Consider the following 27,435-nt stretch of genomic DNA (forward strand, 5'->3'; position numbering starts at 1 on the left):
CTTCATGTCAGTCCAATGGGACAGATCACAGAGACATTAAGCGCTGAAGAGACAATGAAATTAATGCTCCTTACAAAAGGAAACATCAACAACTATACACTAATACAAATAAGCCTATTTATTGGTAATCAAGCAGTTTTGTGAAAATATAGCTTGTGGGGTAGAAATACTAATCAATGTGGTAATTATTCTGCACTTCCTGCTTAATGTGTATCCGGTCACTTAACATGTGGCAGGCTTTACCCTAACAGAGATCCAGATGGCCGCTTCGCTATTCATAACGACATTCATATAGATTATTACAGAACTATGTGAATACAAAGGATGCAGTCCAAAGGCAAAGACACTTGGCTTAAAACAGGAATATCTACCACACTAGTCATATTTTTTCGTTCAGTTTTCAGCCATAAAAGGAGGTATCTGTTAACAGCTACTACATTATATCGCCCACTCAGGTACTCACATCACACTTTGATTAATCCAACAGAGGGAATAATAAACTCGACCCGACATCTCTTCCTCCATTTTGTGATCTTTGTGCTTTCTACATTCAGCCCTTTTCTCTCCCGCAGATTGTAAGTCTGTGGGGCTGTGTGCATCTGGTTGTCAACTTACACTATGGCGTGTAAAGAACAAGCAGAGGTGGTAGCATCAGCAGCAGAGACGGTTCAGGCTGCCCTGTGGCACGGCACAGCGACCAGCGATTGAAGGGCTCATTAATCATCTCAAAAAATGATACATCACCTATTGTACTAGAGAACTGCATAACAGCAAACAGGAAGCTGATCATTTTACACTAAAGCTCTCTGATACCGGACTCACAACTCTATTCACACGAATCATAAAATGCAAAGAAATCAGGGTGCAGTTAACAGCTCTGAGATAAAGTTTTTCCAGATATTTATCATCAAGTTCATCTGTCTGTACTCCCCCACAGTACCAACACTATCCTCACTGTCTGCCAGCTTATGTAGCCCCTCAGCTTTGTATTGCTGTGAGTAGCATAGGGTTCATTTTCTGTGAAATGTCAGACTGTGAGTGAGTCAGCTGTGGCAGGTGCGTGGGATTGCTATATACTGTAAATCTCTGGTTAACAGTATAATGAGTTAAAGAGGAGCTCCTCCACATGGAAGAAAATGTGTTGGAGGAAAACATACTCCACACAAACAAGCTTGCTTGCTTTCATCTGCCTGCACGGCTCAGGCACACTGGAAACACACAGGTGCATACACCCACACAAACAAAAGACAGTGGATGTCTTTCTTTCAGAGCCAGCAGGTTCTGTTCATGAGCATGTGACAGAAGGATGCTCGCAGGCTCGTTCAGGCTGTTGCTACAGATGCAAGTTTGTTGCGGTGGTGGGAGTCGTCCAAAAAGGGCAAAAACAAATCCCCACTCATCACCACAGAAACAGGTAGAAAGAGCCAGCTCGTAATATAATATGGTGGTTATGGCGCCCTGATGAGGCACTCTGCCTTCTATTAAAAGTGCTGGGCTTTGAGCAGATTTCCCTCTCACCCCTCAAACGCTGGCAATGACTACACATTCAGTCATCCTCCCTCCAGTCCACACCCTCTCCAACTCACACACGTACATGTGCAGATGCACTCAGACACTTTCAAAGTGAGCTGAAGGCTATACTCATATCCCCTGATGTGGTAGAAGGGATGCTGCGATGTAAAGGGGGTGGGTTAATAAAGCATTCTTCATTTGCTGATGAAATCTTGATGCAGAAGTGGGCCGTCTTGCTTTAAGACATGTGATCTGACTCTCTCTCAGCTCTCACTCTCTCTCTCTCTCTCTCTCTCTCCAGCTGGGCTACATTGTAATACACACACGCACGTTCACTCACATTCACACACTCGCTCTGCCTCTCTAACACAGACTCTCTACTTAGTGCGTTGGAGAGAGGACTGAGGCTCACACTATCAGCACAGCTTCTCAATGGGGGGACGCAGCCAAGAGCAGACAGAGCAGTCATTCCACTGGAGCCTTCCGCTGCACGCGTGAGGAGGAGACGACGAAGTGAGGGGAGGGTAAATTAGCTCCCTGTCATCACAACATAGGAGTTCTACTGACGGAGAAGAGATACAGACCAAACGGAGGAGAGCACGAGAGATCTGCACGTATGTGGCTGATCCAACAGTGACATGATCAGCCTCCTATCACCTGAAATCCTGGCCAGTTTGTGACACAGACCCCCTGGGTGTTTTGCTTTTGTTGACTGTGTTGTCAAGGATTTCAAAAGGAACTCAGCGGCGGGGGTCCAGAGGAGAGAATACTGAAGGTGAAAAGAAGCCTGCATTTTAGCCCCTTTTTGTGCAGTGTTCCGCTTCTCTGGTGCTGAAATCTCAGGCAAGAATCCCTGGCTTCAAAGTATGGATGGATTAAAGACAGAGGTGTGAGTCTGCTGGGCAGGCAGGCAGTGATTCTGACTGAGCTAATTTCCTCCTGAACACACTGCTCAGGTAAGGGTGTGGGACTTTCGAGGAATACCTCTGTTATTTGGGGATGAGATGGGTGGGGTGGGGTGTTGATTTACTAGGACAACTGTGTTTTAGGGATACAGGAAAATGTGTCTGAGATTATTTGAGTTGTGAAATATGAAAAGTAGCTTCCACTGAAAAACACACCACAGTACGAAATTACAAGTTTTAAATGCATTTAAAACATTTGTAATAGGACGAATATACTACTAATAATAGTTATAGCACACGATGAAAGAAACACTTTAAGTGCACTGTATTAAATAAAATACAAAAATGTTTTTTTTTAAGATTGCAGCCTAAATAATGTTGTGACAGCGGAAGTTGTCTCCACAGCAGGACAAGTGCAGGCTGCGAGATTTAAGCTATTATCTCACGCTGGATTTACCAATTACGCATAGAGGAGCTGTCCTCCCTCGCTTTTACATGACACTACAAAACTGACAGTCTTTCTTTTTTGTATGGAAAACAAGATGGATATTCGTATAAAAGCTCTCATGCGCTATGAAAACGAGTCTGCAACAGCTACAGAAGAGTTTGGCTCTTTTGAAAGCTGCTTTCTTTCCCTCTGAAGTTGCTTTTAAATGAAGCCCATGCTTGTTCGCTTTATTTAAAACCTGCCGTGCGTCCTCACCTCTGGTAAAACGCTGCTGGTAAGAACCATATTTTATTTTCAGCAAGAATGCTTTCCGATAACCGGGAGGAGCGGAATCTCAATGCAATATGCAGTTAACCATGCAAGCGCAACGTTCTTATGAATATGAAGCGAGCTAGGCAAACAGAAATACTGTTTGGTTATAAAAAAAAAAAAGATAGAAGAGGAAAACATACCCATGGGACCAGTTCACATTTCCACAAAACTGCGGATTATGGTGGATTTAGTGCAGGGGTGGGGATTTATAATGTGCTGTTTATAATTATATACTTAATTTCCACTGAATATTAAGCGGTCTGAATGTCACTGAGGGCACAGAACACACAGGCAACATTTAGTAGCCTAATGGCTTTAATCTCAGATGCACATCAAAACAGAAAGTGGTCTAGTTGGAGCAACAACAAAAAAAAGGCAATAGCTTTGGTGATTTCTGGAATCAATATATTGAATCAGTGCTGCTTTCATTCAGATATTTGAATAATTTCTGTCTAAACAGACTCCTTTTAAAAAGTGAAAATTCCATGGTTTGAAGTTCATATTGAAGAGACTCCCTGAGGCTCATAGTCTGCCTTATATGCTCTTGTGTTTTAAGATACGGTAGAATCAAACATGAAAGGAGTGCTAGATTCACACTGTCACATTAGAGCATCAGATTCCCTACCTCAGTGAATAATGACTTATGTAGATGTCTGCCTGTGATATGTCAGTGATACAGCAAGTGACTTGAGATATATTTCTCTCAAAACTGATGATCAATCCAAGGGTTATGAATTTCTCTAAACAGTCTCACAGAGCAGGACGCAGTCGACTTGGCAGGAGGCCTAAACGCACAGAGCTGCAGTTCGGTTAAGGGGAGGTGGGCCGATGGTTTTAAATTTCCCTCTGCAGGCTCCTGAATGGAGAGAAGTGCTAATAACACCTGGAAAGGAGGAGAGACTCATTATTCAATGAGGGCTAAGGCGTGTCTCCATATGCTGGCCATCACCAGCCATTAGGCAGTCGCTGAACAAATCTGCAAGAAGGCTGTTCGTGCCTAGAAATGTAATCTTTTTTTAAACATTTATATTCAAGGCTTTAATGTTGCTGCTATTGCTGTTAATAATACACATTTTCATAAAGAGGTGGCAAAACTCATTATAAAATATTGCACTATGATGAAGGTTGTTTTCCTTTTTCTGCATTTAATGATCCTTTTTGTGTGGTAGAAGTTATTTCAGGACTAGAGCAGGTGTCAACAAGATTAACTTCATGTTTGAGTCTTTTGTCTGCAGGTTTTTTTATTGAAGCCTCTGTCCGTCTCCTCTTTTTCTTTTCATTCCTACTTTTTTTTTAAAGAAAAAGCCCTTGCACATACTTTCAAATAAATCACCCTAGTTGAGATATTGGTTTGAATATGTGTAGGTTTTTTATCAGAGGATATAGCTGTATTTGTAGTTTCTATTTAGTTTATTTTCTGGCTTATTATAGCAAACCCAATGTATATGTTGTAAATAGGTATGGAGACAGGCTGTAATACAATTCTCTCCCTGTTTCCCTGTTGTTTCTCCCCCGCTGTGTGCCGTCCTGCAGACTCAGCCTTACCATGTCCTGGTTGTTGGCCATGTGGATTAGCCTCGGCTTCCTGCTGTTGTGCCAGGCCACACTCTACCAGACCATCCAGCAGCACCATGTGGCCCGGCCCGGTCGCACCGACATTCTCACCCTTGGTATGTGTACCTCTTTGTCAGATTTCGGATTACAGTGGGAGACGTTGCCCTCCATAGGGCGGCGGTTCTTCTCTTTGACTGTTTAAAAGCAACACCAAGAGACTGCTGCAGTATGTCAGAATGATTTGCCACAGTACTGTACTGTAACATGATGATTCACTGTGCACACAGTCAAGCCAAGAAGAAGACTGCCAATTGTGCTTCTATTTGCATGTTACATATTTATTTTTAGTCATACTCTATCTAAACATGTTGTGCTATTTATAGAAGAAACACTATATGTAGGCTGTTATTAATGCTAGTTGTTTTTTGGCTGAGCTGCACACTTCTGTTTTATTATGAACATGGAAACCCTGGAAGGTAAAGAGAATCTTTAAACATTGTGAGTTAGCTGGTAGGGACGCGATTTGTGTGTGCAGCAAAGAATTCTCCACTACTACATCCTGAATCTCGCTGGCAGACTGTAGTAGTAGGACAAGCTGTAGGCAAAATCCCTGTTACTGTGCCAAGGGAGCTTTGATCATTGTGGCTTAGATGGAAATGACAATTATGTTTCCCTCTTTTGCACTAGGAACGTTTGGCAATTAAGCCTGACGCCTTCTGCACCGTAGGGGCAAAAGGGGAAGGGTAGACGCCGAGGCGGATCTAATTCTCTGATTATGGAAAAGCTTACCAGCATTGCTTATAGTGTGTGTGTGAGTGTTACGGGGAAGGCAAAAGGTTTTTCTTGAGCAAAGCAAAGGCTTTCTTTAAGCTTCTAACAATGAGTGTGACTCCCATGCTGAACCCTCGTTCAGATTGGGGCTCTCTCCAGAAGCCAAGCGGCTGTTAAACATTGATGCTATCTTCTGCTTGTTTCCCTTTGTGTGTGTTCGTGTGTGTGTTCGTGTGTGTGTGTGTGTGTGTGTGTGTGTGTGTGTGTGTGTATGTGTGTGTGTGTTTGAGTGAGTGTGTGTGTGTTCACATTTACAAGCAAAAAGACAGTCATTGAAGCAGCAGAGAAAAAAAAAGTCCAGCGTTGAATTCTCGAAGCTTGTGTCGAACATTGGTGACTTTAAGCAGCATGTCGGAGAATTGGCTTACTTTTGCTTTGGAACAGCTGACACAGGAAAATCTCAGCCATGATAGATCGAAAGTTCTCAAAGTATCCTGGTGCTGTTAATTGGAACAAGGGGGTGAGGGATGAGCGACAGAGAGCTCCGAATGAATTTTTAAAGGCTGGCTTCAAGTTTCTCTGTGTTTTTTTTTTCTTATTTTTTTTCTTTTTGACTGGTTGGCAAGTGGAGCTTGGTGCCAAAGATGTACAAGGAAGTGCAAGGCTCAGTAAGTGTCTCTTGAATAATGCAGTTGTCCCAAAGGGAAAGAAAGGAAAAAAACAAGACCCCCCCCCCCCCCCTGCTTCTAACCACCACCACCACCATTCTAGATCTAGAAGAGTCATCCAGGCAAAGCATAGTTATGGCTGATGGTTTTCTGGAATGTTTCCTGTCAGACAGACTCTCACGCTTAATGCATGCAACACTAAGGATGGTACGGACAGGCACAAGTTCACACATTTTCTCACTGAGACCATTACGCTGTGGCATTTTCATGGGCCCTCTGTGGATATTGGTGCTGTGTTCAAGACATATCAGGTCTGAGAGAAACAAGACAGTACATATAGATGATAAACACACACCCTGTTGATTTGATCTCCTAAAGTCTCAGATTTCATTGACGTTATGAGGCTGATCCACTCAATTTCAAATAATGCCACGAAGAGGTAATCAAAGGAGAGATGGTTTACGGTATTCCAGCATACACTCTGAGACTGATGATCTGTTAAAGTGAAATTTTGGTGTAAAACCATCCCAGGCTCTTCTTAGGCAAATACACTCATCAAATAAGCCATCGAGACAATTTTTTCCGTGCACGAACAACTTACGAAGAAATCCGGGGCAGTTGCTAACAGTCATTTACAGCCAAATGCGGCTAACACCGATTAGCTTGGGGCGGTGAGTTGAGCGCATTAAACCGTCTTTTTTAACCACTAATACTGCTCCGGATAACACCAAACCTCTGCAGGAGTCCTGACACATTAAACGAAGCACCAACAACATTGTAAGTTGCATCAGAATTTATTAAAAGAACCTTGTGGTTTGATAGTTTGCTGAAATAAAAGTTAATAATAGATGGTAAAAGGTTTGAAAAAGTCCCACAGCATCTTTCCTGCAGTGCCGGAACGTCACGCGAGAGGTCAGGGGTCGGGGATCAGGGATCGGGGGTGTGTGTTGCCGGAAGACGCACAGGGAAAGCCGACTAGCCTACAACTTGAAGGAAGGAGAGACAGAATGGTTTGTGTTTGTATCTTTTGTAAACTTTTCACAGGCTGCGACTGCGGTACGATGACTGTTCTCTGATAAACCAGTGTCTTATTGTTTTAAAACTGGACATTGATACGCCAATCAAGACGCTTACGCAGAGGGATTATCGTGTCTGCAGCAAACATTTTGAAAAGGACAACTTCATAATTCCTAGAAGAGCTTCAGACCAAAAAAAACCTAAAGAAGGCGTGCTTGAAGAAAAAAGTCACTGCAGTAGATGTACGGTCAAGCCAGTTGCAGTGAAGCCATCAGAGTGTGCAGAGTGATGAGCTGCTACTCACCGTTCTTTTTTGGCATTTAATGGCAGACTAAACTTGTAGGCATTTGCTTCCCCTACAGAATTGTGTGTTCTGGATTTTGACATCGATTTGTCACGGAAGTATTGGTTCTCATGACATTCCAGTGGACACGCCACTTTTCACCCCGTTTCCTGCATGGTACTATGGCCCTTGTTGCCTCTCTCTTTATAACTTCTGCGACTGTTATCTCAGCCACATATTCCATCCATCTCCGCCCAAGCAGCGCTTGAACCTCATTCTAAATTAGTTGGCACCACGTTTGAAAGACAGACTGAGAACAGAAATAAAAAAAACAAGTAACCAACATTTTATGGTCACTGGTCTCTGTGCTGCTTTCTAGTGTTTATTAATGTATGATGTTGAATGTTACACAACAGGGGAAAAAATCCACAAGGTGGATAGTTTATCTGTATTTTTAGAGGGTTTTCTTGCATTTAAAAAACCTTCATGCACACTAATGTTGATGAAAAAAAGGATATTAGCCCGTTATTTTAACACAAGTACTCTCCAGAAAACTTTTAAAATCAAACAAACTTAAATGCATGACAGCCCTAATTGGTGCTGACAGTCATAATCTGAGCATATGTTATGATATTTTACTATCCTAATCAGCAGACTTCCCAGGGATAATGGTACAACTGGGCACTTGAAGAGAACACATTTCTTTTTTTTCTCTCTCTCTCTGCTGCTCGGCAACTGTACAATTTACAGTATATCATGTTTTTTTAAGAGGATTAAGCTGACATCAATCTTTCTCAGCTGTGGAGTGGAGTTAACCGATCTAACCAGAACTGCTCTCTCAGAATTGAAATGCTATGATGAATATTTGAATTAGAATTGATTTTATAATTTGAGAAGCTCTCTGGTTACATTGAGGCCAGAACCCTCAGATATAAATAGATATGGCTATGTAGGACGTAGCAAAAAAAAAAAAGTCTTGCCTCGAAGAAATCCATTGGCTTTTCATGCTGTTTTTTCTGTAATCAAATAGTGTTTCTATGTGTCTTAAGGATTATGAAAACATGTACTATCTGCCACACAGAAAATTAAGTTATAAAATGGTTTTGTTAATGAAGCATGGGAATTACAACATGATTCAAAATGTCTGTGCTTATAACCAGATTAATAAAAATAACCTTTTATCTTAGACTCACACATGCCTTTCATTTGCTGAGATTATTGATTCATTATCTTCTTATTGCTTGATGACAAGATGGGTGAAGCTGCTTTCCTGTGCCTTAAAATATGGCATGCTTTGCTATTGTATTGTATCTTTATTTCTGGGCAGGATATTCTAAGTTTTGAAGTGAAATAGGGAGTGGGTATTTTGTAAGAAAACATGTCCTGAAACACATTTTGTGGATCTTGGCATACAGCCCAGTTGACAGTCTGAGAGACAGTGAGTGGTACCAAAACTCACAAACCATCCCACATAGACAAAGGTACACAGACAAGGGGCTGTGCAGGTATCTGTGGAGGAATTGAAGGTCATGTTGAGCTACAGATGTAATCCTACGGCCTGTTGAAGCATCTAGCAGTGTTTGAGAACTCAGCTTATCTGCCTCCTGCAACAGTGAGCTGACAGCGCATACCAAAAAATAAAAAAATAACTAAATGTGACTACTGAGATAAAGTTTCAAGATCTCATTTATTTATTTTTTCAAATGTTTCTGTGACAAATCGGCATAGTCACCGCTGAGGTGGAGATTGAGTAACGAGTTGCCTGACTGCTTTGTCACCTGCTCAGGAAGCGATGCCACTCTCTTTCCCATGAGTCCCTGCTTCACACTGCCTCCCTTGCGTCCTGCTAGTGCAGCTCAAGATTGATGGCGGACTGATTCTGGGCAGCCAATTCTGGTCTCTCAAGAAATAATCCACTACATTGACAGATGAGCTGAATGTGACATGACACACACACACAAGCCCGGTTGTGCACTCTACCCACCTGCTAACACAGCGAGCAGGAGTGCTCACTGCCAAGACTATGGCTACACAAACCAGGCCACTCTTGACAGCACATAGTATTGGACTCCATCATAAGTCAGTGAAAATGTGACCGATCTACATTGTGTTTACTTTGCTGAGGTCATTTCAGAAATCTAGTCACCTTAGTTTTAATTCCTTCACAGTATTTATGTAGCAACTTTTACCTGCTTTATATCAAAAAACTTGAAAATCTGTTTTTTTTTTTACAATGTGGGGGCTTTAATGAAAGCACTCCAGAATGTGGTGTCTGCCCAGTCTTATACAGTATTGTAGTTGCACTTCACAAGTACTGTATTTATTTACCCTTGTTCAGCTGAAGCATACAGTAGCTATGTTCATAATGTATCAATACCCAGAGGGGCAGTCTGAATACAACAACACTTTAGCTGCTGCTTTGCTTTATTATGACTCTGACAGGGCAGTTTAAGAGAGTCTCTGATCTAATAGAACAACATGATTTCCTCTTCCAGGTGCAGCGGTAAAACTAACTCTATTGCCAGTTATACTTTGATAGCAGTCTGCTGCTGATGTTTGTTTTAACCTGTTTTTGGCAGCCATGTTGATAAGGAAGTACAGTGTATGTTCACTATGACAGAACTGTGTGAATTGTGTAAATTATGTGCTGCTTTTTAAAGCATATCCTGATAAAACGCTGAAATGGAATGATTCAGCTGTGAGTAGCAGCCACAAGCATGCTGAATTTATTTCTTTTTTTGGCCTTTTCATGGCTTTATTTATCAGGACAGCTGATGAGTGACAGAAAACGGTGGAGAGAGAGGGGATGGCATACAGCAAAGGGCCACAGGTTGCTGCGGCGAGGACTTTTAGCCTCTGTGTATGTGGCGCCTGCTCGATCACTGAGCCACCGGGCAGCAGCATGCAGATGACTGATTTTGAAGGGACTTGTAAAGTCTTAATACAGATGATTGGAAGGCATTTTAATGATCTCATTGTTCAGTGTGCCATAATACTTCCTTAGTGTAAAAAATTATTTTAGGTGAAAGAAACGACAGACATGTTATTACTTTGATTAGCCAAGATGCATCATATGGTCAAACAATGATCCTATTTTTGTTAGTTGTCGGTGGGAGGGTCTTGGGGTATTGGATTTTTTGTTTGACGACATCTGTGGTTGAGAGGAGTATGAAGGTCGGCCAACTTTGGATGCTGGCTTGTTGACTTGAGCCAAAGTGTGTGCGACTGCCAGAGGGAACTTTTTGAGAGGCAGCAGTAGGGGTGGGTGATATGACGATATTAGATGGTGAAGGATTAGAGAGTGCTGGCAATCTGCCAAAGCAGACAGATCGTAGTATCGTCTGTAGGGAACATTCTATCCACTGCTGTTCGATGTTCTGCACAGACGCATCAGGGTTTTTTTTCCCTCAGCCAAATCACAGTTTTGGCTAGTCCACCTCATACACCGATAGTGAACTACAGGCAGTGATGAGGATTTCTCATCCCCCATCATGATTGATTCAGAGAGTAGCAGAAAGTCATGGCTGAAAATGTAAACAAAACTATCGTGTCCTAACAGCACGTGAGCATCAGACTATCATGTCGCATCAATGCTGTCAGTCCACACTTATTCACAGAATTTGTGGAACAAGCTGTTAAATATACACCTAAAAACAGGTGAATGTCCAGTGCAGATGCAGACTACTTTGTCACTATTGTGTTTTACAAGGAAGCAGCACCTTCACTTCACAGAGGACACCTTCTGCCCAAACCTGTCACACACACTGTCACACAAGGTGCCCATATTGGATGGTAACACAGCAAACCTTTCAGCCACCTAAAGAGCACATCCCAAACAGTCTTCTGAGAGTGAAACAGTGAGGAATCCAGTCACATCGCAGCCATCAGAGGAAACAGGTAGCTGTTTGTCAAATGTCTATTGTATTATGCGAAAGGTTGCAAAATTGCATTGCAAATTGGAGCCAATTCCAGCTGACATCGGGCGAGAGGCTGGGTACACCCTGGACAGGACGCCAGTCTATCGCAGGGCACATAGAGACAAACAGACACAGACAAACCATTCACACCTACGGGCAATTTTAGAGTCATCAATTAACCTAACACGTGCATGTCTTTGGACTGTGGGAGGAAGCCGGAAAGCCCGGAGAAAACCCACGCTAATACACATGAACAGAAATGGTGCATTTTTCATCAAATATGTAATTGAATAACTTTAAAGGAATCATTCAACAAAACTTTTGTTCACTGTAAATAGCTAATTTTAGCTAATCAGCTCATTTTACCAACATTTAATATTTTCTTTTACCAACATTAGCTAGCTTCTCTACCTTTACCATAAAATGACAACTCAACCGTTTGGTAGAGCATGTTTTGAAAAAAATATTTGATCCTTATAAGACTTATTTTTGTTGAATTAAATTACATAAGTGTGTTTAACGACTCCTCTGAAATGATAATATGTCAACAAAATAGTTTTACCTTTGAAAGTCCCACCGATATGCGTCATCAAAAGAAGAGTGAATTTTCGCTGTGTGATTCGCTTCCTGATTGTAGGAACACTGAAAAGGCATACTGCTCACAGACACAGTGCTACCTAGTGGATTGTTTTAGGACTGCACAACTACGCCAAACGGTAGAGATGGCTCATTAAGGGTGAGTTAATGATTGATGCATTTTTCAATCAAAAATAGTGACTTAAAATGTGGTCTACCAAATGGTTAAGTAGTACCTTAAAGGGTAAAGAAATGCATTTAAGAACACAGTCTGTCAGAAATACTGTAGTGTTCATGTTAAGCTCTATTGAAGCTCAAGTTTGTTTGTTTTTTTACTTTAGATCATATGGTCTGGGTTTTCCAGTAAAAAGAAAAAATTTGACAAAATGCAGGGTGTTGAAATAAACCTTGATCTGGATTTAGGATAGCTGTCTTTCGTTAAATTAGGAGAGGGTAGTATTCTTGAAGCCATACATACACCCAGTATGAATGGACCCCCCCCCCCACACACACACACACACACACACACACACATTGCTGAAAGGATGGCTGCTTCAGAAGATTGATGATTTTTCTTGCAGTCTTGTGAAGAAATTAGCTTCACTGGCTCACAAACTGAATGCACACACTGTTTTCAACTGGGAACTCATTTCCATAGCACTCCTCATCACAAATAGCGCAGTGTTAGCGTCAGAAACGCAAAGGTGAACATGCACTTTTTTCAGGCAGGCATCTTCAAAGTAATAATCTTATGGCTGTGCTTCTTCTGTGGAGGTTTTTTTAAATGGCAGATCCATCCATACTACTCACAGGAACAGCTTTGCATCTAAGCTCTCCATGCTTTTGTTTTGCAATTAAATCAGCTTTATTTGCACTCCCATCAAATGGTGGGGACTAATTGGTGTGAGAATTGATGGTGAAAAAAAATCAATTAAATTACAGTCATGTGAATTGATGACGCCTTACTCATATTTTTTAAACCCATCATTACTGTCTCAGGTTATGGAATAGCCTATTATGTGGTTAAATCATATGCATGTTTTAATTGGTGCTATATTGTTTGACTAAATATTAACTTGTGTGTAGGCCAAGATGTAAAACCACCTCTTTTATAGCTAAATTAAACTATAGGGCGATGGGAATCATAATATACAAATGGTATCTTCTTATCCTGCCTTTTACGAACAGAGGAAGTAAATCCTGTGATCTACGTCCACATGAGATCATAATTGCTTTGAAAACTGTGGGTTTAGGTTGAGAGCTCATTGGCGCTTTGTGATCTCACTTTCTATCACACAACATGTCCTTTGAGGTAATGAAAGCAACCTTTCTAAAGACTAGGCAATAACTGCCTGATCATTCAGGTGCCTAGCAGCTCTTTCTCCGTGCCTGGCCTCTTCCCCCAACCCACTACCCAGTCTCTCCCACCACCACCTCTCCCTTCTCCCTCCGTCTCCTCTTCTCTATCGGCCCCTCAGACGATTTGTCATGGATCAGATGAGACAATTTGTCATGGATTAGTGCACTTAAATGTCTGTGTGATAGTGGAAGCAGTCACTGGAAAAGCTTAGGAATCCTATTACATTGCGTTTTATGGCCGGCGAGAGGGGAGGTAGGAGTGGAGGTTGAATCGGTACTTCCTATGGCCTGTGTGCCATTTTTTGACTTTTTCCTCTCCACATTATCAGATTTTCACTAAGAGGTGAGCTCCAGTGAACTGTCTGAACTGGGAAAGTAGACCAGAAGTTAGATGGCCTTTCTTGGCTCACCACTTACTCAATAATGTGCCATTGAATTGACTGTTCCCTAAGCCCCACTATGCCTGTCATGCTCTCCGTTGTAAGCAGTTTACAATGATAACAATGGTAGACAAAATTCATAGTCACTTTTGAAACTATGGGTTTTTGATTTCACACAGAAGTGAAAAGCAGCTTAGTATGTGTAGCTGACTGTTGGATTTTGGCTGCTGATTTGACCAGCTATAGCTAGCTAGAGTAAGCTACTGCAAAAAAGCCAGAGTTGGTTGAAAACGCTGTCTTAAGCTGACCTATTAAAATTTCGACTTGATTATGCCTCTGTGTTGGCGGCAGCCCATGTTTTCGGTTTGTCCGTCCATGTCAGTGTCCCAATCGCGTGAATGCAATAACTAAGGAACGCCTTGGGGAATTTTCTTTAAATGTGGCACAAATGTCCACCTGGACTCAAGGATGATGACCTGATTAGATTTTGAAGGTCAAAGGTCAAGGTCACTGTGACCTCACAAAACCTACATTATTTTTGGCCATAACTCAAAAATCCCTCCGCTAATTATGAAAACATTTCTCACATGTCTTAGAGAATATCTCATGAAGTGATGACATTTCATATCCAAAAGGTCAGTAGTTAACTTTACTGTGACATCATAATGTTTCCGTCCATTATTATACGCCATAACTCAAGAACAGAATGGGAGACATTTGGTCTGGTACAGAATTGGTGACACTAATCTGGAAACAGTGCTGATTGTATATATGTAAGTCTGGACGGACATGGATATAAACTCCGTCTTGACTGTTTGGTGGAGGCATACATTGTGCCTCTTTTGTCCTACACTGGTACTCTTAGCATAACCCTAACCAATCTCACTTCTCATGCCTAAACCTAACCAACCGAACCAACGAAGGTGACGAGTACCAGCCATCAGAGGCACAGTAGGGCAGGCCATGACTTTGCCATGTGAGAAATAATCTGATTGCCTTGGCAAACAGATTCTGATTCACCTGTGACAATATTGTTTCAATATCATTAGTATTTATTTACTTAGCAGTCAAGCCTTATATTATACATACTCTGTTGCATTTTCTCCCTCCTTGAGTGAGATTAGATTGTAGTAGATTAGTTTTGTCTCCTCAGTTGTCAGAAAATTGAGTGCACAGGTGCTATTTAACACAGGTGGCTCATTCCCCCAATTATAACCAATAAATGGAAGACTATGAATATAGACAAATAGTCACACAGTGTTCAAACAACCCATCTGTCTAGAAATACCTTGAGATTTACCCGTCTGTGTCACAGTTAGTCTATTTTCAGCTGTCTGTTTTAAACCGTCTTCTATGTGTATTTTTTTTGTCATATGTTATTAATTTCCACCCCTCGTAGCACATCCATACATTTATATATACTAACCAGAGCAGGGGAAGTCACTATATCATTTATCATTACCATTGTTATTCATATAATATCTTATGCAGCTTCTCTTTCACCTTTAGGACCCTCAAGCCCGTTAGTAGCGTCTTGCTGGAGTGAAATAGCTTGCTTATGTTAATGGAACAAAGAGACACTGCCAGGTAATTGTGATGTAGCAGAGCTACTTTGTGGTATCATTTAGAACCACTGCGGGGGACAAATGTTGCTCATTGAGTGTTTTATTTGTAGAGAACTCACTTTGCCCTAGCAACTCATTTACCCGGTGGCAGTCAAATTAGGTTGTTTTAACCATACTACTAATTTACTTTCTAAATCATTTTACTTCACTGCATTATTATCTTCTTTTTCTAATTTTTTAGAACACTTCTATCTATCTATCTATCTATCTATCTATCTATCTATCTATCTATCTATCTATCTATCTATCTATCTATCTATCTATCTATCTATCTATCTATCCATCTATCTTTCTATCTATCTATCTATCTATCTATCTATCTATCTATCTATCTATCTATCTATCTATCCATCTATCTATCTATCTATCTATCTATCTATCTATCTATCTATCTATCTTTCGGTAACAATTTAGGTAAATGTGAACGGAAAGCCAACAGAATCTATAGAAAACTTGTATTAGTCTTTCTCATATATCTAGTTATTTCAGAGTGCCAAGTGAATATGTTATGTTTTTCACTTCTCTGGCTTCACTTATGGCATGTTGTATTAGACACAGATAAAATAAATGCTTCTGAATTTCAGCTTCTGACTGAAGTGAAATATCTGTATTTCTACTTTAAAGCAGCTATAATAAATATTTGAATACATTATTAATAATGGATCACATGACTACAGTGCTTATGTATGTGAATGCAGTTGCTTGTAGTGATAAACCCACAGACAATTATTACATGTCTCTACAGTTTTCCTCAGTTTTATGAAGCTTTATAATGGCGGATGCTAGAATGGATGGTCCGGATTGACAGATGAAGGCATAACCCAACTCTGATAGGTTGATCGGTTGGTTATGTTAAAACATGAGGAGTAAAATGTATTATTGTAAGGGTAAGGATATCAGGGTAAGCTATGCCTTCATACCGTCCCTCTGCGCCATCCATTCTAGCATAAGCCTTTATAATGACTTTCAGGTCATTGTTTTGGTTTTCCCAACCACAACTTTACCGTTTTAGTTCAGTGTCAGGTTTCTCATATAAGCTCTAAATAACCTACTGTACCTGCCAAGTAAACTAGTAGCTACTAGCTGGTGAACATGGAACAATTAGCAGCTGTGGAAGCCAGTTATTCTGTTAAGGAAATGGAGACCAAAGATGAAGCTAAAAGCAGAGTGAATATTAGAATTTCATCAGGTGGGTACTGTATATGACTCCAAATGAATGCTAATGTTGAACCTTAAAAGTTTATAGTAATTCAGTGTTGTACTTAAAGCTTGTTTCTGATGCGAGAAGCCAAATCGCTTAATGCAGGTCTAGGTTTTTTCTCCCGTCATGTTACCTCTCACAAAATGTGTGAAAACGGCTTCATCTTTGCACTTTTTATGTGGTTCAGAATTGTTTTCACACTCATAAAAACATGAAATTTGAGCTGCATATATTCAATTTGTTGCCAAGGTGACTTGCTTTCTCAGTTTGGCCCTGTGAATCATTCATTCGAGCCCTGACAGCGGGCAAAAATGGATTATGGGGTTTGGAATTATGGAAACAGAAATCCTCTTGCTTGAATATGCCCCTACTTGTCAAACGAATGATTGAAAGTCTGTCTAAATTTTCCACCCGGGGTGCTCTGTCAGCATTAGCTGAGGTCTATTTGTCTTGTCTGATGTGTCTGGATGAATCTATACGGCTGCTATGCCGAGGCAGCACCGTATTGTCTTATCACAGCTTTATCTGACAGGAGACGCTCTAATAATGGAACTTAGGTTGGGATGTCTTAGTACACTGTTCATCACTGCTATACAGAATACGACACATGAGATGGACACAGCCAAATACCTGAATAAATGGACAGGATATCTTATTTTATTTTTTCTGCATCACCCACCGTGTTGTGGTTTTTGGACTTCTGTGTATCTTTATTGAATGTGCCAGTCACTTGTACTGTACATGGTGAGAAGGGTGACAGAAAATGTAGGAGGACAATTAGTAGCCATTGTCCCGGCAATGTATCTTCATTTGCCACAGTATCTGCAGCACATGTCAGGTTTACGGAACATGGCTCAGTGGCCTCATAGCTTCTTGCTCTGCGCCTGTTGGCAAGGAGAGTGAGAGAATGAAAGATGAGGTGGCACTTGCATGTGTCTGTCTGTAACCTAATGACCCAGAGGAGCTTTCTCTCTCACACACCGTCTCTCCTCACTTTTATGCTCTTTGTCCTTGTCGTTCTCTGGACACCTCGTCTGCCTATAAGCTCTGCAGCTCATCAGTCTCAGTTCTTATCCCAATCATTTTCTTTTAACTCCTTTTATATGTCAGTTTCCTCTGTGGATTGCCACATTCAACTCAAATTATCATGGTAAACTGAACAAAGTTGGCAGTGTGTATTTGCAAGGAAATATTACTTTGAACCTTGAGCGGCCAGACAGACTATGTAGGATTTTCTCTTCCCCATCTCACATCCCAAAGGTTTAAGTGGTATGTACTACCGAGCTTTTCCAACAAAAAGACCTTTTGACCTACATTCTGTAAGTTTTGTGGGTTGAGTTTAAATGAGGATTAATGTCTGCTCTAAGGAACTTGTTCAACCTTTTCCATGAAGGTATCAGCAGAAGTATGAGGATAGCATATGTATACAAAATGTAGAGTGTGATTGAAACTGAGCTGATAAGACTGAATACCTTTCCACAAATTGTCTTTGATCATAAAATCGTATCCTCTTCCTTGAGGATTTTAGCCCTCTCCAAGGCATAAACTGCAAGGCACACAAGCATGCTAAATAAAGTGGGCTGAAACTGTACTGATGTATAACTGAATCCCACAGCTCATCTTTTATCATAATATTTCTCTTTCTGTTCCTGTAGAGTTGAATCTGCATCAAGGTCTGTGAGCTTAAGCCCCTTCACAAAAGACAAACAAAGACAGCAGTTTTTATGATTCATAGATTATTGCTGAGTTTTTTTTACATTTGAAGCACATCTTGGTCAAAAAAACTTCATCCTTTGCATCCACAAAGAGGAAGCATGAGGAGCTGTATTGGTGCATTGCCATTGTTTCGAAGTCCATATAGTCCGTGAAATGTCTCATTGGACTGAAAGGCCATTTGTCTGACAGCCTGTTATCCTGAAAACAAAGGCACATTGCTCTGAAGGGCCATTTCTCCAACAGCACTCTCCCAGGGAGAAGCACATGGCTAATGATGTGAAGAATGATGTCATCAGGCCTACCCTGATATTCTTTCCCTAACCTTAACCAATCTCTCTCCTCACACCTAACCAACTAAACCAGCAAAGCAGGGTTTCCCGCAACACTTTAAAGCTTAGGCGGCCACCTAAGCAACACACGCCTGCCACCATGACTAACGTCTTCCAAAAAAAAAAAAATTGTATTTTAAAATCTAGTATGCCTCTCAAATATATGCGTCTATATCGTGTGATGCGTCCGAACAGCAGCATGTTACCTTTACAGCTTCCACGCTTCGAACCGTATTTTGGAGCGAGCTGGTCTCATCCTAATAACTTGCCGCCGGGCAGGTAAATTGCGTCTAGTGGTCCAGGTTAACTGGGCCGAAGAACTAAACAGCGAGGCAGTGTTTGCGGCAAGTAACTCTGGCTTTATTACTTCACAGTGGTACATATTTACAAGCATTAAAGGCAATTTGTTGGAGCACGGCTGGAGTATGGACTGCGTAACCATCACGTTTCCATCACCGTTCAGACCGTAGACTCCGCCTGATTACCACAATACACTTTTGTTTACACTACCCAGAACACACCTGTCCCACTACGTCACACATACGCAATTTACCAAAAAGCCGCCAGGGGGAGGCTGAGATTGCAACAGGCATCTGGTGGTTGAATGTCATGCTATAATGTGCTATCTATCATTGTTTATTATTATTAAATATTTAGTGTTTAATAAACAATTGTTCAATGTAGTGCAGAGTCTGTAGTCTGTACTGTACAACGACCAATTCAATTCAATCAATGTATTGGCAATCCATATTTAATCTCCAGATGCTGTTTTATAGTTTATGTATTTCATGCTGAAATATGATCTGTTTTCTTTTTCACAGTGACAGCCTGTGTTCCTGTAAATGGGTGTGACTTGGTGTAAGCATGTAATGAAAAGTTCACTCAGAATTGAGCCAATGTGCTCTCCTCTCGTCAGGATCAAGGGCTTTAGTCTGCTCTGCAGATGCAACAAACGACAGTAACAGTGTGATGTTTCACTGAAGAGAGAATAAGTACGCTGGCTGACTTACTGTATATTAGCCTTTAGTCTTACATTACACCTCTTCCCCTGTTTTGCTGAGTGCAAGCCTTGCATAGAGCTACATTCACATCCCAACACGACTTACCCTCTTAGGTACAATCAAAGCGCAAGACCCTAATTTAACCGTGAGTAAAATACAGAGATGTTTTGTGATACATTCAGTGAATTGAACAGCACTTCTATCTTGCCTGAATGCTACAGTTGTTGTCTCTTTTTTTTTAACAGAATGCGTGTCAGAGAGCTGACAGAAAGAGAAGAAGCTGGCTCTGTCTCAGCACTCACTATTCATTTACTTTCTTAGCCACTTATACTTCCATGACAATGCACAATGACAAAAATATTAAAGGAATCATGGTTTTCATGTGTTTCCAACGCACTGTAGCAGATCGCCTGAATGTTCTTTTTTTAGCGGGCCAGTCAGTGTTTAATCAGACAATTTAATGGTTAGGTTTGTATTGAAAGGTCAATCCCCATATGGATAAATGAATCAGTGTTAAAAGGTGTTAAAAATCACCAGACTGAAGGATCACAATTATACAAGCAATAATCAGAGCCACAATACAAACTCAGTTTAAATCAGTGTATTGCACAATGAGCTACAGCCGGCATCAGAAATGTATTTTAAATAATGGTCCAAAAGGTACAAATAATGTTCTCCAACAGAAACAGTCCAAAGCTAAAGGAAAAATCACTTATTGGTTTCAAGCACAACACACTAAAGAAGTCATTTCAGTTTGTTGAATTCTGTTTTAGTTTATTTATTTTTTTGTAAGAGTGAATAATCTTCTCGAACTAAACAAAATAGGATCTCTGGTAATTTTCAGTTCATGTAGACAAAGAATTTGCATGCCGTCAAATAAATAAGATAAATAACATAAAGCTGCTTAGTTTGTTTACTGAAAGGACAAGGTATAGAGATGTTCTATAAGAAAGGGATCCTTAAATTACTTCTCTTGGGATCTGACGCCATTCAGAAAATACAATTAAATAAAATCAACTTGACTTTCAAGGGGGGCGGGGGATGCCGTTGGGGAGGTGCAGCGCTCACCTAATATAATGGTAGGGGAAACACTGGTGTTACTGCATTTGTGTCTTGGGTTGAGATTTGCAAATAGAAAAAGGATTGGTTCCCCTCAAGCGCCCACTGAGGTGCAATAGTGTTTTCATTTTCAACCTCAAACTTTCTGTTAGATTGTACCTTCACCTTTTGATAGCTTGGTGTTAGATGTGTCACACAATTTCCAGTCCACAAAATATTGTCAGACATCCTTACTTTTGTTGACTTTCCTTACTGTAGAATAGCAGTGTCACTTTTGTTTGTTTCTGGTTAATATTACCACATTCATACTTGATGCTGTCATTATTTGTATTCAGTTAAGTTGGTTATACAGGGCAAACTTTACAATATCAAGTAATTCATGAAATTAACTTTTATTTACAGCAACTCTTCGATGAGAAACAGATCTGAAGTAAAATGGGTTGAGTATCCCTTTAAGTCGGGTTTCATGTTATTATTATATTTTCATTTTACTTTACTTTCTTACTAAAAAAATGTACTTTTTCAGAAAAATTGAACTGGACTCTTAACATGTTTTAGGACAGTAAATGCTGCAATGATCTCTGGGGTCAGGGCTGGTTAATACTAGAACTAAACAATATTGGTTTTGACTTTGATCAAAAGTCTGATACAATTAGTAGATGCATAAACTGAAATGAAATCACATTCTAAAACAACTAAATCAAGGGTTTATATGTCAGAAGAGTTCAATTGTTTCAATAATTCTTCAAGCAGAAATTCATTTGATGGCATGGTGTGGTGTGGTCACTTTGGGCTAGAATATTATTCACTCTATTCTAGCAATATATAGACAAAACAATTGATAAATCAGGGAAATAAACAGCAGGAAATAAAACATTATTTGCAGCCCTAGGGAGTAGTGACACTTTAAACAGTTTGAATGTTCAAATGCTTTTTTTAACCTTTCAATCACTGCCTAAGCCTTTTTAAGTGTAATGGATCTCAACATAAACACAATAACCAAGAATAAACCTATGAAGATAATTTTGTTGTTTCTAAATGTTGGGAACCATTAGTCTCAGAAAGTCAACGGTTGGTTGTGTTTCACCTATACCGCCAGAATGGGATGAAGACTGGAATTACCTTGAGTACCCCTTCAGTGCGGAATCAATGAGGGGAGATTTTCTAGAGCTTGAGGAGATGAAAGCCCTACAGTTATGCCTAACAGATGTTATCCAACACCAGTGCTGGAGATGGGGGGACCTCTTTTAGCCAGAGGAGCCATGTGCTAATGTTAGTAATATTGGCGTTATTGGAAGGTAAATATGAGCCCCTCATAAGGTCTTACAGGCTCTCATGAACACGCCATCTCATCCTGAGCTGAATTGGATGAGGAGCGAGTACAGATCTTGTAAGTCCCCTCTAGGAGTCACGGCTCTCTCTCTGCAAGGACACTTGTAATAGATGTCTGACACATGGGACAGAAGCGATAACACAGCCTCATATTCTTTTTCATGAAGAAAAAGGGGATTAGTCTTGAGGAAATATGAATGTGGCTCTCATACTGTGCACTTGAGGGATACAAATCAACCCTTAAGGCATAAATTGTAGGTTTAGCATTATTGTGGAAACAATTTAAAAAAAACCATTAGGTAATTACTCTCTAATCTTGTCAATCTCTTGTTGTTAGCTAGTCAGAATGGTTTTGCCTATGCTTTGTGGCTGAATATGAGAGTGAAGACAGTTAGATTCATGTTTCCTGTGGATGTGATCCTTTTCAAGCCTTGCTGCAATTTGGAGTAGGCAGCAATGTGTTTAAATAGTGAGATAATTTGGCCGGTCAATCTCATGTCCCCTGTCAAATGACTAGACCACCATCGGTCATCGTTTATGCGATGGTTGCCATGTCGTAACAGTTTCCTCCAGGCATTTGCATGTCTGGCAGATTTCACCTGTTTGTGTGCCTTTATGTTTATGAGAAACAAGGGGGGGGGGGATCAGCTTACATGTATGCAGAAGGATAAGATAGGACATGTCTGTCTGAGCCCTGTACATCTGGAGGCTCTAAGCAGGATAGGTTTGGGGGCCCCACCTTACAGTTAATAGACAGTGAATATCTGTTTGATATTCATCTAAAATTCATAGAACCAGCTAATGTATGCAATTACAACGCATATTCATTTTAGGTAAACATGATGGGCCACAGTTCGATTTTATATTTACTTGAACAGTATTATATATAGATAAATGATAGGATCAATTTGGAAAGGTGGAGCAGATTTCCCCAAACCAGATGAAATTGGTGATATTCATCAGCAGTTACAATTGGAGCTGTGGGTAAATTATTTGGAACATTTTTAGCTACTACTGTCTTCTGGTGGCAGCGGGGCCCTTAGCAGCCGCTTAGTTGGCTTATAGGGAGGGCCAGCTCTGAAGCCAGCCAACCAGCTTGGTGCTGTCAGTGAAGCCTAGCCAGGCAGATGGCATCCATTTGATCAAAGAAATGCTGTAAAGTTGGGCCAGGAGCGGCTAAGAGAGGTTGTTATTGGGTCTTCATGAGCGGGCCATACTTCCAGTCTGCCAGACAGTGACAACTTCAACCTTTTTAAAAACCTTACATTCTTCCCCTTTCCTCTTTTGCTCCACTGATTAGTTTGCTGATGTTCCAGATCGTTATCAGGACTGTCTACGAGCTCACAGTGTGTTTATTCATCAGTACTTGCATTTGAGCATGCCTCTGTGTCCACATTTTAAAGGTAATGCTAGTGTGTTTTTTCCTTTATAATATTCAGGGAAAAAACGGCATCTGTGAGCTCATATTTTATTTTCACTGGCAGATGTGTCTGTTCCCTCCTTTGGACAGAGATCCAGCAGTCTGAGATGTGTTGGGGCAATCACAGCCATTTATCTAATATGTCAGGCAAATCCACAAGCTCTGAGACCAAAATCAACAATTAATTTAAACTGATATTTGTTCACAACAACAGACTGTTGCATGTAATGGTTCCGTGCCATATTGTCCAACAAAACAGTCATGCCAGGCTTTCTGTGAGGCTGTATGTGCTTTGAGCCAAATGCTAGCATGAGAATGCTTAAATCCTCACGATGAGTTGCTAACATGCTGATGAAACTACAGCTGAGGCTGATGGGGATATCATTAGTTTTGCAGGAATTGTAATGAACAAATTGAAACCTTTAGTGATCCGAGGGGTGCAAATATGTGTGTACCAAATGCAACGTCAATCAATTCAATAGGTTGCTAAACATTTCACTAAAAAACTAAAATGTCAACCTCATGGTGGCGCTAGCTGCAAAGTCAGTAGCATTCATCCACCTAAGACCATGTCTGTAAAGATTTGTATGGTAATCCATTCAATATTTTTTAAGATATTTCTGTCAGGACCAAAGTAAAGGATGGATTCACATTGCCATCCCTACAGTCATGTCACTAGCTTGGCTAATAAGCATTCAAGTGCATAAAATAGCCATACTTTTAGATTGGGTACAGTATGTGATCACTATAAGGACCATGGTCAGTGTATGTTATCAGGAAACATCACTGTGACTGCATTTGTGATTTCTGGTATGTTTTATGTTCGTCACACCGTATTAAGCATTTTATGTGACTGATAAACAGATTTAAAGAGAACAATTCATTTCTCTGTAAAAATGAGGTATCAGTGTTGTTCACTTGTTTTGTCAATTGTTTCACTATTTGCCAGCACCACCACTTGTACCAATTCTTTCTTTTAAAGGTGTCAAATTTTAATGGGAAAAGCTTTGTGCTGTGTTGTCGAGATAGTTTAGTTTACGTCAGTCCAACACAGACAATATGCTAACCACACAGGAAATTAATTTTCCTTGTACACACACTGATGCTAGATAAAATACATTAAGCACAGTATGTTTAATTTTTAACTATGAACACTGTGATGTCTTCCCATCTTTTTCTCAATTACTCGTCAGAGGGCGGAGATATTTTCAGGATAACATTTGGGCCTTATCACATCACACTTGCAAATCCATTTTTAAAAGGTTAAACATTAATGGCAAGAATCCCCTCCTTCCTCCTCCTTGTCTCCCTCCCACTTCTCAGATATGAGATAAGACATTTCACCCTGAGCAACAGAAAGAAACTAATCCCCGGTCCATGCGAGGTATTAGGCCCATGCTCGCCGCGACCTGACAGCTCTGCAGGGCCAAGTTTTGATGGGTCACTGTAAAAATCCAGCTTCAGTTAGACACTATACCACACATAGAGGCTCAGTCACACACACTCCCACACACATGCCTAAATGTCCACAAACATAGACCCAAAGCAGATGTTTGATGTCTGTTAGTGTTATCTCAACTAAAATTATGCAGTGGGATTTCAAGTATAGCAAGATAAGCATTGGGCCTATCAGAGTAAGTATCACATTAAGTGCCCTTTGGCTTCCACTTTCTTTCTGAATCAGTGGATCCCAAGTGGAGAACTTAATATTTAATGCCTCTGGTAGAGTGCCACAGACAATTCCTGGGTGATTGCATCGGACTTGCAGTAGGTTTGACAGTATCAAACCTTTTGACTCGCCTTTTACAGTAATTGGCTTATCTAAAATGGCAGATACATTTATAAGCAAACGTTCCTGGTGCTGCCCCCTTTTTTGAAAGATTTGAAAGAGAAAGTTTTGTCTTTCCTTTGGCCTTCCTTGTTTATTTGCCTCAACTGCAAAATATTTCCTAACAGCACTCTGTTGCTGTTTTGTTTGTTAACCAAAACCAGTTGCGGAAGCTCTTTAATGAGCTAACCCCATAAGAAAACCCACAAATTATTATATTTAACCGGAGTAAATTAGATGATCAATGCGAAGACAGCACTGTGAGTGAGTGAGTGAGTGAGTGAATAAGAGGAGTCAACCAAGCATCAACCTCTGCTGAATAAAATTAAGCGCCAAAAAAGCGCCAGTTCCTCCAATGGCCACTCTTGAGACTGGCTCAGTGTTAAACTCCCATGTGGGCCAAGCTTATACCCAGAAACGTCCCTGTCCCTCTCTAAATAATAAAAAAAAAAACGAACATCATGCATTTCCAAATCATTAGCCTTGATTGCCTTATAATGGGATCATACATTTATGATTTTAACATCAATATCTTAGCCGTATTAAAAACTGCCACTGCTTGATAAGTCTCAGTACGTGAATACTTGCATGACGCAACATGTGGATGTGTGTTTATTTTTTGGTGTAGCACTCAGCAGGGTCTGGCGTTGAATTATTATCGGTCATGTTTTTAGTTTGACTGAGGAGTATACAAGGTTTGTTGACATGACTCAGGCCTTAAAACAAACAGGAAAAAAAAGTGAAATGGAAGCATGCACTACGTTAGTCCTCTCACTATCGCTTCCCCCTCATTACATGCTGTACTAAAAGCAGTAAAGTGCCAAGTCTGTCGTCATTCCTTAGCTTAGATGAAAAGCTGTTATAGATAGAGAAGATCATATTAGGGACATGACTCATGTTTGTCGTCTGTGGACTTATTTCTTTGAGACCCTGTTATTCAGTACCGCATTGATGAGATCAAAGTGCCTTATGTCTCTTTACGATCCCTGCTCAGCCCTGTGTACAGCATAGATGCCCGTTGATAGACTGCCAATTTACTGTTGTGCATTCTGTTGTGAATACAACAATGAGCTCTGGACTACGTTAATGAGTTTCTGTATGTGTGTTTGAAACATGAGCCAACACCGAGCCAACACTGCTCGAGTTGCAAAAGCGTATAGGGAGTGGAGGTTGTCAGCTTGTGTGCTAAAATCCTCTATTCACACCCAATCCAATTCATCACCCCTTAATGAACTGCACAAATTGTCTCTCTAGGATCTTAACTCAAGGAGTGGAAAGACTAAGCAGGGTATAGTGGAAGCATACAGTGCAGCATCAAAGAGACCGCCCCGCAGTAAAAGTAATTAATGTGTGTAAACATCACGTTTTTGTATCCATGATTTAAAAAAAAAAGAAATTCAGAAAAGAAGGCAGTTCCAGGCAACTAGGTGGAATTATTGACTTAGAAATCAAACATTCACTCTGGAAAAAGTCTTTAATTCACACTGACCTGCAAAGCTATATCAAACAATTAGCATACATTTTTACACAAACTGAAATGTTTCTTGAGAGCTTAAAGACTTTGAAAAATGTGTGTTTGCACTGTGCTGCACAGCTGAACTTGTGCAGTTGCCACACTCTCCACAGTTTGGAAGAGCAGAACTAATATGTGTAAATACAGTTGTGTGGCTGAATGTCACTGCTCACATTTCCCGTCCACATGCACCTGCAACTAAAATTACAGATGGCACGTTTCAGTAGCAGTGAGTGTCTGTCTATGTTCAGTGGCCAGTGAATTCAGCTGTGAGTGGTTAGTTTGGAGATATCTGAGAGCCATCTCCTTTTCCCTTCAAACCCATTTTCCTGCATTTGAACATGATCACACAGTTCACAGGGTTCAACAGCAGCAACAACAAAAACGCTAGTAAATTGTCACTCATTTACTGGGACACTTACTGGGCACTGTGTCAGACCTTTGATCCCATTTTTGGATGTCGTCTGTTTGTATGTTTGTATGTTTGTATGAAGGTAACACAAACCAACAAATAAATAGAAGTTTCATTTCAAATGCAACTTTAAATATTCTGCACCTACAGAGGTTCCTGTTTCTCAGTTTGGTTTGTTTGCCCTCTCTCCAGCTGTAAAAATGCCACCCTCTCACTTGTTTCACTACTGTTGATTATTTTTTTCAATTTAGGCAGAAGAGTAACAGGGGTAGACTTTCTCACTTTATTTCTTTTACT

The 27,435-nt window shown here is 40.5% G+C and overlaps 1 protein-coding gene across 1 annotated transcript in view; it reads left to right on the plus strand.

Moving 5' to 3' along the window:
* Window positions 1-2,061: 2,061 nt before the first annotated feature.
* The window catches only part of tafa1b (TAFA chemokine like family member 1b), a 124,168-nt gene continuing 98,794 nt past the window's right edge, over window positions 2,062-27,435 (plus strand). The window contains exons 1-2 of the mRNA XM_083938630.1: window positions 2,062-2,468; window positions 4,711-4,847. Of these exons, the coding sequence (XP_083794756.1) occupies window positions 4,724-4,847 (124 nt within the window). The 5' untranslated portion in view covers window positions 2,062-2,468; window positions 4,711-4,723. The remainder of the gene's footprint in view (window positions 2,469-4,710; window positions 4,848-27,435) is intronic.

This window comes from Echiichthys vipera, assembly GCF_963691815.1.
Source record: "Echiichthys vipera genome assembly, chromosome: X".
Classification (NCBI taxonomy): domain Eukaryota; kingdom Metazoa; phylum Chordata; class Actinopteri; order Perciformes; family Trachinidae; genus Echiichthys; species Echiichthys vipera.